The sequence below is a fragment of the Balaenoptera ricei genome, chromosome 4 (assembly GCF_028023285.1).
Source record: "Balaenoptera ricei isolate mBalRic1 chromosome 4, mBalRic1.hap2, whole genome shotgun sequence".
NCBI classification, from domain to species: Eukaryota; Metazoa; Chordata; class Mammalia; order Artiodactyla; family Balaenopteridae; genus Balaenoptera; species Balaenoptera ricei.
The window spans coordinates 155756047-155773974 of record NC_082642.1 but is presented as its reverse complement, the minus strand read 5'-3'; the positions used below and the strand labels follow the sequence as shown (position 1 = coordinate 155773974).

The 17928-nt window shown below is 42.7% G+C and overlaps 1 protein-coding gene across 1 annotated transcript in view; it reads right to left on the bottom strand.

Annotated features, from left to right (window-relative positions):
* SH3BGR (SH3 domain binding glutamate rich protein) overlaps positions 1–17352 on the bottom strand; it is a 47349-nt gene extending 29997 nt beyond the window's left edge. Inside the window, exons 1-2 of the mRNA XM_059921579.1 lie at positions 17151–17352; positions 9502–9687 (exon numbers count right to left, since the gene is read on the bottom strand). Of these exons, the coding sequence (XP_059777562.1) occupies positions 9502–9687; positions 17151–17195 (231 nt within the window). The 5' untranslated portion in view covers positions 17196–17352. The remainder of the gene's footprint in view (positions 1–9501; positions 9688–17150) is intronic.
* Positions 17353–17928: the final 576 nt, after the last annotated feature.

Sequence of the window (17928 nt, the reverse complement as noted above, 5' to 3'; positions counted from 1 at the left end):
ACTGTCATAACCAGTTGTGTATCGTGTGGGGGTCTATTGCCGGACATGAGGTCTACCTGTCTGTTTATCCTCCAATATCACACTGTCTTCGTGATCACAGCTTTATAATGAGACTTGCTTATTTTCTGCTTCTTCTTGTTATTCTTAGACCTTTCCTTTTTCATTTTAAGTAAATTATCTTGCTTAGTTCTACAAAAATTCTTTCTGGGATTTTGATTGAAAAAGTGTTGGATCTATAGATCAGTTTGGGAAGAATTGGGATCTTTAAGATACTACCTTTTTATAGAGATGGTCAACCCAAGGATATGTTCTATAGCATCATTTATTTAAGTCTTCCATAACATTTAAATTTTCTCCAGACATCTCTTGTTAGATTCTTTTGGAGGGACTTCACAAATTTTATGCTCTTCTTAATTATGTGTATGTATATATATGTGTGTGTATATATATATATACACACACATACACATATATATAATATATATTATGCTTGTCCTTTTTCCATCATAAGGAAAAGGCAAAAACTCAATAGAAAAATGTTCTAAATATATACAGAAGAGGACACACAAACATGAAGAGCTTTGCAATCTCTTTACTAACGGCCACAGTTAAAGGATGTCTCCTGTGGGGCCTCCCCTGAGCTGCCACAGGGAGCCAGAGCAGATGGTTTAGAACATTTTTTAAATGGGAGAGGGGTTGAAATAGAATTGATGGATTATTTTGTTAAGGAGGAAAATATTTTTAAATTGTCAGCCACTGTCACCATCTTTTTTCATAAAATTGAAAAATATATTTTACCCAAAAAAAAGTGGTAAAAATGTGCAACTCGCAAAGGTTCTACTCCACTTGACCCCAGTCCTGACTCCCAGGACCTAGAGGGAAGGTCAGATCAAAACAACAACAAAAACCTTCTTAGAGTGAATGGAAATGTGGGGGTGATCTCACCAGTGCTTCAAACATCCACGAAGCTGTCTTCCCTCTCCTGGAATCACTGCCGTCACTAGTTTTGAAGTGTGACCATCCCTCAGCTCAGCTTTAAAAAACTCTTTGTATTGTCTGTTAGAGCTAAACATACTGAGAGTGATGACCTAGGTCATGAAGGTGGAGTCTTCGTGAATGGAATTAGTGTCCTTTATGAGGAGACCCCCCCGCCAGAGCTCCCTCACCCCTTCCATCACGGGAGGACAAAGCAAGAAGGCACCAGCTGTGAAACAGGGGGCCCTTATCAGAACTCAACCACGCTGACACCTTGATCTTGGACTTCCCAGCCTCCGGAACTATGAGAAATAAATTTCTCTTGCTCATAAGCCACTAAGTCTGTGGCATTTTGTTATAGCAGCTCGGACGAACTAAGACACACACCAGTGTCCACTGTGAAGCAATGAAAATGAATAAACTACGAACAACACCAATCAACATGGTGGTATCTTTGAAATATGTTGGTGAAAGAAGCAACTCAAAAAATACAGATAGTATGACTCCATTTATAAAAAGCTCAAAAATAGCCAAAACAAAACAATGTATTCCTTGGGTGTGTATACATGGGAGATGGGAGAAAAGGAAAGGAACGGTAAACACAAAATTCACTACCCTGGCTCCCTCTCGTGCAAAGGGAGCTGGACACGATCAGGGAGAAGCATGCAGTGTGCTTTTAAATTTCTGGAGATATCACGCTACTCAAACCGATGGTGTGCACATGGTTGTTCATTTTTATTATCCCTCTTTAAACTACATATTTTTTATCATCTATGGCACATTTCATAATAAAATTTTAATAACGTAAAATAGCTTGTTCAAGACTTGTGGTTGCCAAGGGGGAGGGGGTAGGGGAGGGAAGGACTGGGAGTTTGGGATTAGCAGATGCAAACGATTATATAGAGGATGGATAAACAACAAGGTCCTACTGAAGAGCACAGGGAACTAGATTCAATATCCTGTGATAAACTATAATGGAAAAGAATATGAAAAGAATATATATGTATAACTGAGTCACTTTGCTGTATAGCAGAAATTAACACAACATTGTAAATAAATTATACTTCAATAAATTTTTTTTTAAAGAGGCAAGGAAAAATTGCCCATAATGGCAAAACAAAAAGTAACTTTTATTAACGTGTTGTATATGTACTGTCAAAGTTATATATAAGATATAATAAAATTGTGATCATACTGAAAAAGAAATTTTAATTAAAAAATAAAATAAAATAGCCTGTTCAGTAACATCAGTGTGTTGAGAACGCCCTCCCCCTGCCCTAATTGGGCAGGCATCCTGTCCTCCCTTGCAGTCCTGAGTCCCCACAGATACTTGCCTCTCTGCTGAATGGTCAAGGTCCCCTTTGGCTGCTGCATCCAGGCCCAGGCAGGCACCTCAGCCCTCACCTAGGCAAAAATGCACAGAATCCGACTTGGCATCAACAGACAAGTTGGCTACTTCCTGTTAGTGTTTTTCTGCCAGGCGGGTGACCCGGCCTCCACTGTGCTGGCTTCCCGGTGGTGTCCCCTTTCTGTAGCCAACAGTTGTCTGCCATGCCCTCACGATAACATCTTCATCTATTCTGCCCAGAGCAGCAGGGGTTCAGGCTGGCAGGGACACGATGGTACTCAGAACTACCTGTGACACCCAGCCCTCTCACTGCCCTGGTGCACAGAAAGCCACTGCTTGCCCTTGAGGTCCCCTCTCCCTGCTGCTATCATCAGGTATGACATATAGGTGACCATTCAAGAATCCAGAGTCCAGTGATTCAACTTAAATGGTAGCATTATTCTGACAGTCCACATTTCAATCGTGTGGAAAGATACATTGGCCATCCAGATTTATGCCATTTTATGTTTTTTAAGCAGGTTTATCACTTTCTTTTTTTATTTAATTTTTATTTTATATTGGAGTATAGTTGATTTACAATGTTGTGATAGTTTCAGGTGTGCAGCAAAGTGATTCAGTTATACATACACATATATCCATTCTTTTTCAGATTCTTTTCCCATATAGGTTATTACAGAATATTGAGTAGATTTATGCCATTTTAAACCTGACATATCCTTCATAACCTTTGAGTCTCCTTTCAAAATCAGAACCTACAATACAAATAGTCATTTTTACCTACTTTCTGAAAACAAAGTCCTTTGCCTCATTAATGAACTTTTGTTAAGAATATCCACAGACTGCAGAAAAGCAAATTTAGCAAAGTTGCTAGTAAGAAAAACTTCTAATACCTCTCTGAAGGCAGAACTGAAAAGAATTAAAAACAGTTAAACATAAAATAATTTGTATGCTTATCTCATTAGAGCCATACTTGTAATAGGAAAATACATCTTAAAAATAGAAGCCTTTTTTCTTACTTGGGAATTCTTTTCTTCTTCTTCCACAATTAAAATGAAAAGCATTGCTAGATCACAGCAAAACAGAATAAAAAATGCCTTTGAGGTTTTATTTTTATAGCAGAAAATAACTGCAGAACTTTTACCCTGGAAGTTAACATAGGTTGAAAGAAAATGCTTCAATATTGTTTCTACCATAACTAGCCTTGATTGAAAAGGACAGCTAAAATAAGCAAAAGTAAGAGGTTTTAAATCCTACTTTCACTGGAAAAGTACTAGAAGAAAACATGAGATGATTCCTTTGATAATTTTAGAGTGCAGAACAATTTTCTAAACAAGACAGGAACCATTTTTTAGAAAAAGATTAATAGATCTGTCTGCACAAAAAAATTTTAAGTCCTGCATTCCAAAAAAATCTGTTTAAAAAGTCAAAAGACAAATAAGAAACATGGGAAAATATTTGCAACGGTAGTGACAGGGCTACTTTCCTTCAAAAGTAAAGACTCTTACAAACCAGTAAACATTACCTGGAACCAAATAGAAAACTAGTAAGTCATAGAAAAAATCACAGAGAGCTTATAAACAGAGAAAAAGATGTTCAGCCCCACCCATTAAGACAGAAACCACGTCAAAGCAATAAGAACACATTTTTCACTTAACAGATGGGCGAAGACCCAAAAGTGTGCATATAGAGTGTTGTCAAAGTCACAGGGAAACAGCCACCTCAAATTACGTTTGAAAATGTAAATTCGTGCAACTATAGTCCAGGTTTAATATCTATTGAAGGGTGAGAAGCGTTTATGCTGTAACTCAGCACACCTTCTAGGAATTTATCCTATACATATACTCAGACTGAATACAAAGCACTGTACGCATAAAGAGGTTTCCTGCAGCATCGTTTGTAGCTGAGAAAGACTGGAAACAACCTGAATGTTCCCCATTAGAGGACTGTGCCAATAAATTATGTCACATCCAATGGAATGTTTTGCAGCCATTAAAATAAATAGTATATGATCCAGCAATCCCACCCCTGGGCATATATCTGGAGAAACACATGGCTTGAAAAGATACATGCACCCCAATGTTCATTGCAGCATGGTTTACAGTAGCTAAGACATGAAAGCAACCTAAATGTCCACTGACAGAAGAATAGATAAAGAAGATGTGGCACATATATACAATGGAATATTCCTCAGCCATTAAAAAGAATGAAATAATGCCATTTGAAAAATGACAAATAATGAATCGATCAATCAATAAGTAATAAAATTTAAAAATTAAAAATGATACAAATGAACTTATTTATAAACAGAAATAAACTCACAGACATAGAAAACAAACTTATGGTTACCAAAGGGGACAGGGAGGGAGGGATTAAAAAAAAAAAAAAAAGAAATAGTGCCATTTGCAGCAACATGGATAGACCTGGAGATTATCATACTAAGTGAAGTAAGTCAGACAGAGAAAGACAAATATCATATGCTATCACTTATATGCGGAATCGTAAAAAATGATACAAATGAACTTATTTACAAAATAGAAACAAACTCACAGCCCTAGAGAATGAACTTATGGTTACCAGGGGGGAAGGGTAGGGGAGAGGGATAGATTGGGAGTTTGGGGTTGACATGTACACGCTGCTATGTTTAAAATGGATAACCAGGGACTTCCCTGGTGGTTCAGTGGTTAAGAATCCTCCTGCCAATGCAGGGGACACGGGTTCGAGCCCTGGTCTGGGAAGATCCCACATGCTGTGGAGCAACTAAGCCCGTGTGCCACAACTACTGAGCCTGCGCTCTAGAGCCCACAAACCACAACTACTGAAACCCACGTGCCACAACTACTGAAACCCACATGCCTAGAGCCTGTGCTCCGCAACAAGAGAAGCCACCGCAATGAGAAGCCCACGCACCGCAACGAAGAGTAGCCCCCGCTCGCCGCCACTAGAGAAAGCCTGTGCAGCAACGAAGACCCAACGCAGCCAAAAAAATAATTAATTAATTAATTTAAAAAAAAAAAAAAAACAGATAACCAACAGGGACCTACTGTATAGCACAAGGAACTCTGCTCAATATTCTGTAGTAACCTAAATGGGAAAAGAATTTGAAAAAGAATAGATACATGTATATGTATAACTGAATCACTTTGCTATACACCTGAAACTAACACAACATTGTTAATCAACTATACTCCAATATAAAATGAAACTGTTTTTAAAAAAAGAGTATGTGCAGCTATGCAATGATCTCTGAGATATGGTTATTAAGTGAAAAGAACAAAGTGTATAGAGTACACCCCCATTTTTAAGTGATATGCAATTGTTAATGCACATAGAAAATTCCTGGAAGGCCAAACAAGAAATTGCCAGCATTGGTTGGTCAGAGCAGGACCGGCTACATAATTTGCAGGCCCCAGTGCAAAATAAAAACAAGGCTTCCCTTGTTCAAAAATCATTATGACTTTCAAGACAGCAACAGTAGAGCGTTAAACCAAGCTGAGAGCTCTCTTGAGCGGGGTCTGGTGTGACTTCCCAGATGGCAGATCCATGAAGCTGGCCCACCCGAGAGGAAGGAACTAGAGGGGGCTGAAATGGAAGGGAGAAGAATCTTCACTGCAGGCAACTTTGGAACCATTTTAATTTTTCCGTGTGCACATCTATTAATTTTTCAATTGTTAAAAAAGTTTATGAAAAATAAAAATTGCTCATCACCACTACCTCCCCCGAAAAAACTTATTCTCCCTTGCTTTATCCAAGAAGAGTTGCAGTTCTTAAAAATTCAGCTCAGGGACTTCCCTGGTGGTGCAGTGGTTAAGAATCTGCCTGCCAATGCAGGGGACACAGGTTCAAGCCCTGGTCAGGGAAGATCCCACATGCCGCAGAGCAACTAAGCCCGTGCGCCACAACTACTGAGCCTGCGCTCTAGAGCCCACGAGCCACAACTACTGAGCCTGCATGCCACAACTACTGAAGCCCCCGCACCTAGAACCCATGCTCCGCAACAAAAGAATCCACCGCAATGAGAAGCCCGCGCACCGCAACCAAGAGTAGCCCCCACTCACCACAACTAGAGAAAGCCCGCGCACAGCAACAGGGACCCAACGCAGCCAAAAATATAAATAAATAAATAAATAAATAAATAAATAAATAAATAAACAAACAAACATAAGGTCAAATTCAAAAAAAAAATTCAGCTCAGGGTTGAGGGATGTCCGGAGGCCAGGAGGTCTGGAGGGGGTGGGGAGAGGAGTGTGGGGTGCAGGGGAGGGACTCTACCTCACAGAGCAAGTGCTCTCTACACTCTGGGAAGCCCCAGCTTCAATCCCAGGAGAGCTGGACTGGACCATATGTTCCACTAAATAATTGCTTGCCACGTTAAGACTGTTTGAAGACACTCCCACATCCACAAGACTTTGAGCTAAGCCTCTGAGGAATCCTAACACAGCCATGTAAATTCACACAGCCTGTACTCTCACCTATAAAGCAATGTCCACCCAGGACCTCAGAAAGTGACCTCATTTGGAGATAAAGATATTTACAGATGTAGTTAGTTATGATGAGGCCGTGTTGGACTAGGATGGACCCTATTCCAGTGAATTTTTGTCCTTATAAGAAGGCCATGTGGGGACTTCCCTGATGGTGCAGTGGTTAAGAATCCACCTGCCAGTGCAGGGGACACGGGTTCGAGCCCTGGTCCGGGAAGATCCCACATGCTGCAGATCAACTAAGCCCCTGTGCCACAGCTACTGAGCCTGCGCTCTAGAGCCTGTGAGCCACAACTACTGAGCCCGTGTGCCACAACTACTGAAACCCACACACCTAGAGGCTGTGCTCTACAACAAGAGAAGCCACCGCAATGAGAAGCCTGTGCACCGCAACGAAGAATAGCCCCCACTCGCTGCAACTTGAGAAAGCCCACGCACAGCAATGAAGACCCAACACAGTGAAAAATAAATAAATTAATTAGTTAATTAATTAATTAATTAATTTTTAAAAAAGAAGGCCATGTGAAGACACAAAGAGACCTGCAAGAAGACCATGTAAAGATGGAGGCAGAGATGGGCATAATATGTCAACAAGCCAAGGGATGCCAGAGATTGTTGTCAGCCACCAGAAGCCAGGAGAAAGGCAGCGAACAGATTTTCCCTCAGAGCCTCCAGAAGAAACCAACACTATTGACACCTTGATTTCAAACTTTGGCCTCCAGAACTGTGAGAGAATAAATTTCTGTTATTTTAAGACACTGTAATATCTCGGGCTGCCATAAAAAAATACCATAGGCTGGGTGGCTTAAATAACAGAAATGCATCCTGGGTGCAGCATAGTTGGGTTCTGCTCTCTTCCTGGCTTACAGACAGTTTCCTCTGGCTGTTTGTTCACATGGTAAAGAGAAACCGTTCTCTCTCTCTTCCTCTTCCTGTAAGGGCACTAATCCCATCATGGGGACCCCACCCTCAGCACCTCATCTAACCCTAATCACCTCCCAAAGGTCCCATCTCCAAACACCATCACATTGGGCATTAGGACTTCAACATATGAATTTGGGGGGGACACAAACACACAGTCCATAAGAACCACCAGGTTTGTGATGTTTTGTTACATCAGCCCTAGGAAACTAATGCAAACCCCCAACAACAAAACAATTCATGATTCAAATAAAAGGCCCGAAAGCTTTTCTGTAAATGGGCAGATCATAAATATTTCTGGCTTTGTGGGTCATATGGTCTCTGTTGCAACTGCTCAACTCTGCCATCATGCAAAATTAGCTATAGGCACTAGGTAAGTGAATTAGTGCAGATGTGTCCAATAAAACTTTACCAAAACAGGCAGCTGCAGGCCTTGGCTCTCTGGCTATAGTTTGATGACACCTGCTTTAGGTGACAAACGTAACAGTAAAGAGAAGCTAAGCTAAAGGACCAACAGTTTTGTGCAGCAAGAAGAGAAGGTGAGTGAAGATTCCTACACCAGGCTACAGCCTTCAGAAGTAGTCAGCTCTGGGACTTCCCTGGTGGCACAGTGGTTAAGAATCCACCTGCCAATGCAGGGGACACCTGTTTGAGCCCTGGTCCAGGAAGATCCCACATGCCATGGAACAACTAAGCCCGTGCGCCACAACTACTGAGCCTGCCCTCTAGAGCCCGCAAGCCACAACTACTGAAGCCTGCACGCCTAGAGCCCGTGCTCTGCAACAAGAGAAGCCACCACAATGAGAAGCCCATGCACCGCAACAAAGAGTAGCCCCCACTCACCACAACTAGAGAAAGCCCACGTGCAGCAACAAAGACCCAATGCAGCCAAAAATAAATAAATTAATTAATTTTAAAAAAAAAAGTAGTCCGCTCTTCAATTGATTCCTTCTGCCTTCCAGAACCCTGATTGCTGCGTCTGAAAAACGGCCTAGAAGACTTAGATGACCCCTAAGATAACTCCAGTTCTCATGCTCCAAAGCCCTTTGAGTTTTTAAATGTTTCCTTTCAACAATTTGATTTACTAAGCAGAATCTATAAACTCTGAGGAAAAAGTGATTTTATGGCAAAATGGACTACTAGATGTATAAAATAAAATTGCTATTATAATTAAATGTCCAGAACAGTTTTTGTTTTTTGTGTTTGGGTGGCTTATGAACAACAGCTATTTATTTCTCACAGTTCTGGAAGTCCAAGATCAAGGGACCAGCAGATTCAGTGTCTGGTGAGCCCCCTTCTTGGTTCATAAATGGCCATCTTCTTGCTGTGTCCTCACAAGGAGGAAGGGTGTCCAGAACAGTTTTTAAACTGTTTAGATATTATTTACACCAAACTCTACTTTTGCAAATTATTCTTTACAAAATTGAAAACATACCCAGTGTCCCTGTGGGAGCATGTATGTGTACCCTGCAAGGTTGACCATCTTTCCAACTAAATGTGTATTTTGCTTGAACAAGGGACCTCAATTCTTCAAAACAAGATAAGGAACCTAAAAGAATCCCAAGAACTTCTGAATCATTATTTTATTGTTTCCATCATTTTGTAAGTCTTAACTATTGATCCTTCACCATGGATCTACCATCCAGGTACTGAATGGTAGAAATAGATCATGACCTGAAAAATGTCCAAAAATTCAAATGCTGCCTCAAAATTGATCTGCTTTAAATGACTTCTGATAAACACACATGCAGAAGACTTTTCCAAAAAATCAAACCTCACCCCACAGTACTGCTCTTCGTTGAATATCTGTGGGGGCAAAGGAATCCCATTTTGAGGTTTCTTCTCTCCAGGAACGTTCTCTCTCATCCACCTCCGATTGTCTTCATCTCCAGCAATATCAAACTCCTTAAAATCGATTTTATTAGCTTCCAAGAAGCCCACTACTTCTTGCTGTTTCTTCCTAATCTGGTCAAGAGTAGAGAGATTACTATTAGACAGTTTGTAAAAAAACATTTTATTTATATGTACATAAATTAAGCCCTTCCTTCAACTATACCATACAACACAAATAATATCGCTAAATATTTAAACAAGGAAATCCATAAAATCACAGCTCTTCATTCCATAGGATCAACAGGGTCATCATTTAAATTCTGAAATCTTAATCTCATCAATGTTTAAATCACTGATGTATAATTGACATAATAAAAATAGCAATGCTCTCATCATAGCATTTGTTTGACGCCTTCAAAATACTTTTAATTCTCTGCTAAGCTTTAAAGCCAAAAAATAATTAAGAATTGTTTACAAAGAAAAAGATGATAGAGAGAAGGAAAAAAAGACAATTTACTATGAAACTCAAATACCAAGTATACCCACATTAAAAGGCACTTTATTCACAGTTATGAAAATAGGAACGAGTCACATAGAACAAAAGTAGTTTTAGAAATAATACAGGAACTGAAAAGCCCACATGGAGATTATTAGAAGAGAAAGAGAGAAAAAGAGCTAGAAAAGCTGGTGGATATTTCTCCCAGAATATTGAAGAGTAATGCAGTAAAATAACCCTGTTCTCCTTTCCCACTCACACCCAGCTCTGCAACTGAGATCAGAGTGCCAGCCACACCTAAGAGAGAACATCCTAGGGCCCTTTTCTCTACCCTTGGTTCACGTACAAGGACTGTATCTACCAAATGCCATTTCTTTGTGAATGTGGTCATCTTGAAAGCTTAGAACTCCTTCCCCAGAAACAATTACAATTTTCTCTCTTCAATCAAAGAATTCACTCCCAGAATGAATGATGCCCTCTTTTATTTTTTTAATAAATTTATCTATTTTTTATTTATTTATTTTTGGCTGCGTTGGGTCTTCGTTGCTGTGCACGGGCTTTCTCTAGTTGCAGCAAAGGGGGCTACTCTTCATTGCGGTGCACGGGCTTCTCATTGCAGTGGCTTCTCTTGTTGCAGAGCACGGGCTCTAGGCACACGGGCTCAGTAGTTGTGGCACGTGGGCTCAGTAGTTGTGGCTTGTGGGCTCTTGAGCACAGGCTCAGTAGTTGTGGCGCATGGGCTTAGTTGCTCCACAGCATGTGAGATCTTCCTGGACCAGGGCTCAAACCTGTGTCCCCTGCATTGGCAGGCGGATTCTTAACCACTCAGGCAGATATACTTTTAATTAAATATTCAGAAGGCAACATCCTTTATTCTGTCCAAAACCCTGTCTTCCTTCCCCCTCAAATACCCTCCCGGGAGCCTCAGCCTGGCTGAGGTCCACTCCCTCACCAGCGTTATTTCCATCTCTATTAATCATGCCTCAGGACTTAACTGAATCACTGTGCTGTACACTTGAAACTAACACAACATTGTAAATTAACTATACTTCAATTTAAAAAAAGAACTTTAAAAGAAAATCATGTCTCAGGACCTGAGGTGGGATGGAAAAGGATTTCATTTTGTTCCACAGTTTCTATACAGATGAACATTTCCCAAAGTCTTGACTTAGGTTTCTTCTGCTGGGAAGTCAAAGAAAGATGGAGAAAACAGGAGAGGAGGATCTGTTTATTATCTAAAAAAAGAACTACCGGGCTTCCCTGGTGGTGCAGTGGTTAAGAATCTGCCTGCCAATGCAGGGGACACAGGTTCAAGCCCTGGTCCAGGAAGATCCCACATGCCACAGAGCAACTAAGCCCACAAGCCACAACTACTGAGCCCGCATGCCACAACTACTGAAGCCTGTGTGCTGGGAACCCCTGCTCCGCAACAAGAGAAGCCACCGCAATGAGAAGCCCATGCACCACAATGAAGAGTAGCCCCCACTCGCTGCAACTAGAGAAAGCCCGCACGCAGCAACAAAGACCCAACGCAGGCAAAAATAAAAATAAATAAATAAATAAAATTTATAAAAAAAAAAAAAGAATTACCATACGACCCAGCAATCCCACTACTGGGCATGTACCCTGAGAAAACCATAATTCAAAAAGAGTCATGTACCACAATGTTCATTGCAGCACTGTTTACAATAGCCAGGACATGGAAGCAACCTAAGTGTCCATCGACAGATGAATGGATAAAGAAGATGTGGCACATATATACAATGGAATATTACTCAGCCATAAAAAGAAATGAAATTGACTTATTTGTAGTGAGGTGGATGGACCCAGAGTCTGTCATACAGAGTGAAGTAAGTCAGAAAGAGAAAAACAAATACCATATGCTAAGACATATATATGGAATCTAAAAAAAAAAAAAAGAAAAAAGAAAATGGTCATGAAGAACCTAGGGGCAAGACGGGAATAAAGATGCAGACCTACTAGAGAATGGACTTGAGGACACGGGGAGGGGGAAGGGTAAGCTGGGACGAAGTGAGAGAGTGGCAGGGACATATATACACTATCAAATGTAAAACAGATAGCTAGTGGGAAGCAGCCGCATAGCACAGGGAGATCAGCTCAGTGCCTTGTGACCACCTAGAGGGGTGGGATAGGGATGGTGGGAGGGAGACGCCAGAGGGAAGAGATATGGGGACATATATATACGTATAGCTGATTCACTTTGTTATAAAGCAGAAACTAACAAACACACCATTGTAGAGCAATTATACTCCAATAAAGATGTAAAAAAAAAAAAAGAATCTGTTTATTATGATTCCTCTCAAGACAAGCAATTACGTCTACAGGAAGCTGACTGACTGTTGGGTGCACGGTATTGTGCTACATTTTATTTCTCAGCACCGCCCCCAAATAAAGAAAAGAAAAATAAAATCTGCCCCTCCAGACTCCCCAAACACCAGCAACTCAAACTCGGTCAAGAGTATGGCTCTCCTGGCTGTTTGGAGCACTTGACTTCTGCCTGGGTCTGGAGAAGGGTCTTAGGATGAGCCCAGAGGAGGGACAGGGGGAGCAGGGAGCGCACGAGCTCACCTGGCTGGCACGTGGCCTTTGCCTGCACTCTGATGCCCACCTGAGCACCCCCCGCCCCCCACCCCGGTGGTCCTTGTTCAAGGGTCCCTACTAGACGCCGCTCCCACCACAAAGTACAGCCTTTCTCCGTGTGGCCTCCTGAGCTGACCCTAGGGACACGGCATCAGTCCCCAAAGGTCACCCCCCCTTTATGGTTTCAAGGGTAGCGGTGTGCACAGCACCCCAGTAGCCCTCACCACAGATGCACTCCCCCCTGCACCTCTCACCCCCTCTCCCCTCTCCAGGGCGCCATGGCCATTGCTGGTCCCACAGGCTGCACCGTCCTTCTGGGCAGCCCCTCTGGAGGATCCAGTGTCCTTGGGGTGTGTGTCACTTGGAGGCTTTGGGACCTCAGTGGAGGCTGAGAGAGTTCTGTTTTCTTATCCTGTTACAATGGGAATTCCCTGGCGGACCAGTGCTTAGGACTCCGTGCTTTCACCTCCTATCCTGTTACATTGACTCACAAGAATGTGCCATTCTCCTAGAGAACAGACGTGTGGTGGCCAAGGGGGAGGGGGGTGAAGGAGGGACGGACTGGGAGTTTGGGATTAGCAGACGCAAACTGTTACATGGAGAATGGATCAACACCAAAGTCTGGGGCTTCCCTGGTGGCGCAGTGGTTGAGAGTCTGCCTGCTAATGCAGGGGACACGGGTTCAAGCCCTGGTCTGGGAAGATCCCACATGCTGCGGAAAAACTGGGCCCGTGAGCCACAATTACTGAGCCTGCGCGTCTGGAGCCCGTGCTCCGCAACGAGAGAGGCTGCGATAGTGAGAGGCTGCGATAGTGAGAGGCTGCGATAGTGAGAGGCCCGCGCACCGCGATGAGGAGTGGCCCCCGCTTGCCGCAACTAGAGAAAGCCCTCGCACAGAAACGAAGACCCAACGCAGCCATAGATAAATAAATAAATAATTTTTTAAAAAAAAACAACGAAGTCCTCCTGTAGAGCACGGGGAACTATATTCAATATCCTGTGATAAACCATAATGGAAAAGAACCTGAAAACTGAATCACTTTGCTGTACAGCAGAAATTAACACAACACTGTAAATCAACTATACCTCAATAAAATAATTAAAAAAAAAAAAACAACCATCATTCTCTGTCCTGAAGTCACCGGCCACTGTTGGTGACGGTGCTGCATCTGAGTGATCTTTGGGTCACTCGCTTGGCATGTTCCGTTCATTGTCTTGTACAGTTAGGAACCTTTCCGAACAAGTTCACCGTATTGTAGTAAAAAGCACGCTGCATTTGAGTGAGAGGTGACCTACATTTCCATCCTGGCTGGGAAGGTTGCTATCTGAGCACAAGCTCTGCCCGTCCATTGCCTCATCTGCAAAATGGATAGAACGCCGCCTTCATCCTGGGTGCTGGTGAGAAATGAGGAAAGTATGGAAAAGCATTTTGCACCACAAGTCGAGAAGCTGTGCAGTCAGTCACCCTGGCATGACTCGTCCTGATTGCCACGCCAGGCAAGAATTCTGATCACCATTTTAAGATAACAAAGCTGAGGTGCCAGTGAATTAAAGAATTTTCCAAGGTTCACATCCAGAGCCATCTAATTCAAGAGCCATGTTTTTCCCTCTATATTTACACTCAATCAAGACTGGAAAAAGGATTGCGAAATCCGGGGGCCACCATTAGGGTCTGTCCTTAAAGATGGTGGTCCAGGGGCTGTGCATCTTGAAAACAAGGAGGACTGTCCTCTCTCCTTTTGTCCCCCAACCCCTGTGGCAATGGGCTTCAGGAGGAGAGGAGGGTCAGCCACGAAGATACAACAACTTTCTCCCCTACTCCCAGGGTCTCTTCACCCAAATCTGTGTGTAAAGTGGTAAAACACAGAACCACGCTTTGGCATCAACTGTTAAAATAGAGATGTGATACACAGCTGCATGCTTAAACCTCATCAAGAGATTACAATTGGTTTTTTCCTTTTTCATTTATTTCATTCATCCAACAGAAGTCATAATGCCCTCTTTGATGAGGTCACAGGCAAGAACCTGCTTTTAAAGTATATAGACTGAAGAAGTAAGTGGAAAAGACCAACTGCCACACACACAGCGTAAGTACTGGCAGCTGCTCTGGGGTCATCCTGCAAAGAAGTTTCTGGGTGAAATTCCCCAGCCGGAAAAATCATTAGCACTGACACCGTGGGAAAAATCAGTTGTCATTCTTTAGGATAAGACAGAAATTCTTCCATTTATGTGGCTTGAGACAATTCTGAAACATCATCACAGATGCAGATCTTCTAATATTAACTAATAAATATAACTACAAAAATATTGATTAATATTAACTAACATTAATAACCAATAGTTATAATAATTATAATACTAACTAACCATAGCTGATAATTATAACATTAACTAATAATGATAGGACTTCCCTGGTGGCTCAGTGGTTAAGAGTCTGCCTGTCAATGCAGGGGACACGGGTTCGAGCCCTGGTCCGGGAAGATCCCACATGCGGCAGAGCAACTAGGCCCGTGCGCCACAACTACTGAGCCTGTGCTCTAGAGCCCGTGAGCCACAACTACTGAAGCCCGTGCACCTAGAGCCGGTGCTCTGCAAAAAGAGAAGCCACCACAATGAGAAGCCCGTGCACCGCAACAAAGAGTCGCCCCCACTCGCCGCAACTAGAAAAAAGCCCGTGCGCAGCAACGAAGACCCAACTCAGCCATAAATAAATAAATAAATAAATAAATAAATAAATAAAAACTAATAATGATAATATTTATTAAGCACTTGACACTCTGCTGGGCACCCTTTGCTTATTTCCTAAGTCCTCATGACAACGCTATGAGATGAGTACTATTCTTATCCTCATTTTACAGATAAGGAAATTGAGGCTTAGCAAGGTGCAATAACTTTCCTCAGGTCACATAGTCCCAAGTGGCACCAAAACATTTGCTTACAGCAGCAGAATGAACTTGGATTTTCTAAGATCCTGGAATAAACAGTACCCCTCCAGATCCCCCCAAGCTAACTAAATCATGCTCCCAAACTTCAAGAATGTAGGACATCAGTAATCCTAAGAAATCCATCAGTTTGTTCATTGTCTCCGGAAGGATGCATGGGGCCACTCAGACCTGATCTATGGAACAGGCAGAAGATTGGCAGGTTAGTGGTAAAAGTTTCCAGCAATGAGTGTCAACAGCATATTTGAAGCCCACGAAAGCCATTTTCTACAAAAAAAAAATTTTTTTAATCTAAACAATCCAAAAATGTGCTTTTTGTAGATCAACTAAAAGTTTCTGAGGTCATCAACAGCCACAAAAGATTTTGCAGTTTTGCATTTGGAATTGTTCCTCATCGTTTTCTGTTAAAAGATGTTCGAGAGATCACTAAACAGTTGCCCACCAGCTGTGCTCAGAAGGAACAACCAGGCTCTTTTCTCGCGTTTTCCTCTCGTCCTCTCTGGAAACCGCGTGAACTTTCAGGGCTGGAGGGGGCGAGGTGGGGGCGCCGCGGGTGGATTCAGGAGCTGCCACTAGGACAGTTCCCTGGGCCAACCATTTGTCTAGGCTATCATCCCTGGCTGAGGGACCACTGAAACCCAAGCTGCAACCCGAGAAGTTCCAGGAATCAGATATAAAAGGAAACCGCCCCTTTGCTGGTCTTCAACTCTCAGGATTAATAAAACTCTTTTCTCTCCACAGCCTCCTAGATGCTAAAATGCTGGTCGAAATGTCGGTCTCAGATAGACACTGCAGGTTCAAGCCTAAAATCAAAGCCTGAATCATTTCCAAGGATAAACGAGTCCCTCCCTTGCCCCTATTTCTTAAGGCACAGAATGAAAGCTGGACTTAGAGAGATTGATGGGTGGTTCCCAGCCTCGTCCCAAGGAAATCAGACAAAGCAGTGTTTTGGAGGTTGGCTTTTAGTACCTATTTTTGGTCTGTTTGGATTCCTAGAGCATTTAAATCTTTAGCCTTAGAGATGTTTGTTCTTGTCACTGTGACATCATTATTCTCAAATAATAGTATTACACATGCTAACTTTACGCTTTCGTTAGGATTACATTGCATACACAAGTAATTACACCCAGGAGTCGTTTTAGTAATCTGGCCCATCATACGCTCCAAATATTGTTACACAAAGTGTCATTTATTTGCAATTTTAAATTAGTCTAAGTCTTGCAGAAGGAATGGCAAAAACATTCCACCAAAAAAAAGCCTCCCATTCTATCATATATGCGACACAACACGACACAAATCACATGTTAAAAGTTCTAGTATCAAACACACCCCCTTCCCTGAATCCCCTTCCACACCCAGCTGTCCCAGATCACACACACTTCTTCAACACCATTCAAACCAAGGCAGAAAGCAAAGGGCTCACAGGCTTACTTACACACGCTCCAAAAAGACATGTAAAGCCAGCGCTGGGCCATACCCGCTCCTTCTACTTCCAAGTCTGAGTTATTCAGAAAATAGGACAGGAAGAAAGCCCCCAAATTCCATCAGACACCTACCGCTATGGACCCAGATGATGTAGCAACAAACACTTTGATAACCATTTTGAGAGTCGCAAAGAGGACTCCCCCCCAACACACCCCTGCGAGGGAGCGCAGAGTCAGACAAATCCTGAAAGTGACACAGATAAGTGCCAGGTGGGGACTGGCCAGGGGCCCAAGGCTGTCTGAGCTCCCGCCTCTCAGCTCAACTGAAGCCCTGCCTCTCCCAGGAGCGGCCCAGGCACCTCGGGCTCTCCCCGCCATTGGCCAGGGAATATTTGGGGATCTGTCAGGACAACAGTTGATTGGTTGATATAAGCAGCCGCTGGACCCTTTCCCTTATCACTTTGAAAGCCCGACAACAGTCCCTAAAAGGCAAGGCTGCGCTCCTCACCAATCAGAGACCTGCGGGGAGATGCCTCGGGCGGAAGGAGGTGGAGCCCGGGTAGCGGAGGAGGAGAGAAGAGGAGGAGGCGCTCCCCGGAGCTGGAAAAGCCCAGAAAACACCAGCACGGGTGCGGGAGGAGGATTTGTTTACAGGGTTTTTTGGCAAACACACAGCAAGGGTCAGAACAGCTACAGAAGCCTTTACCTAAATAAAGAGCGGCTTCCTTACTTTAAAATTTTCTGGCAGATTAAAAAAAACTCAATGACCTTCAACTGGAGTCAGCTTTAATTAATCTCCACTTTAATTCCGTGATGCATATGTCATGCTTTATTATATTTTGCTTCAGATAAATTTCACTGAGCAAGAAAAATCAAGGGAGCACAGTGGGTGAAAATTTACTCAAGAAAT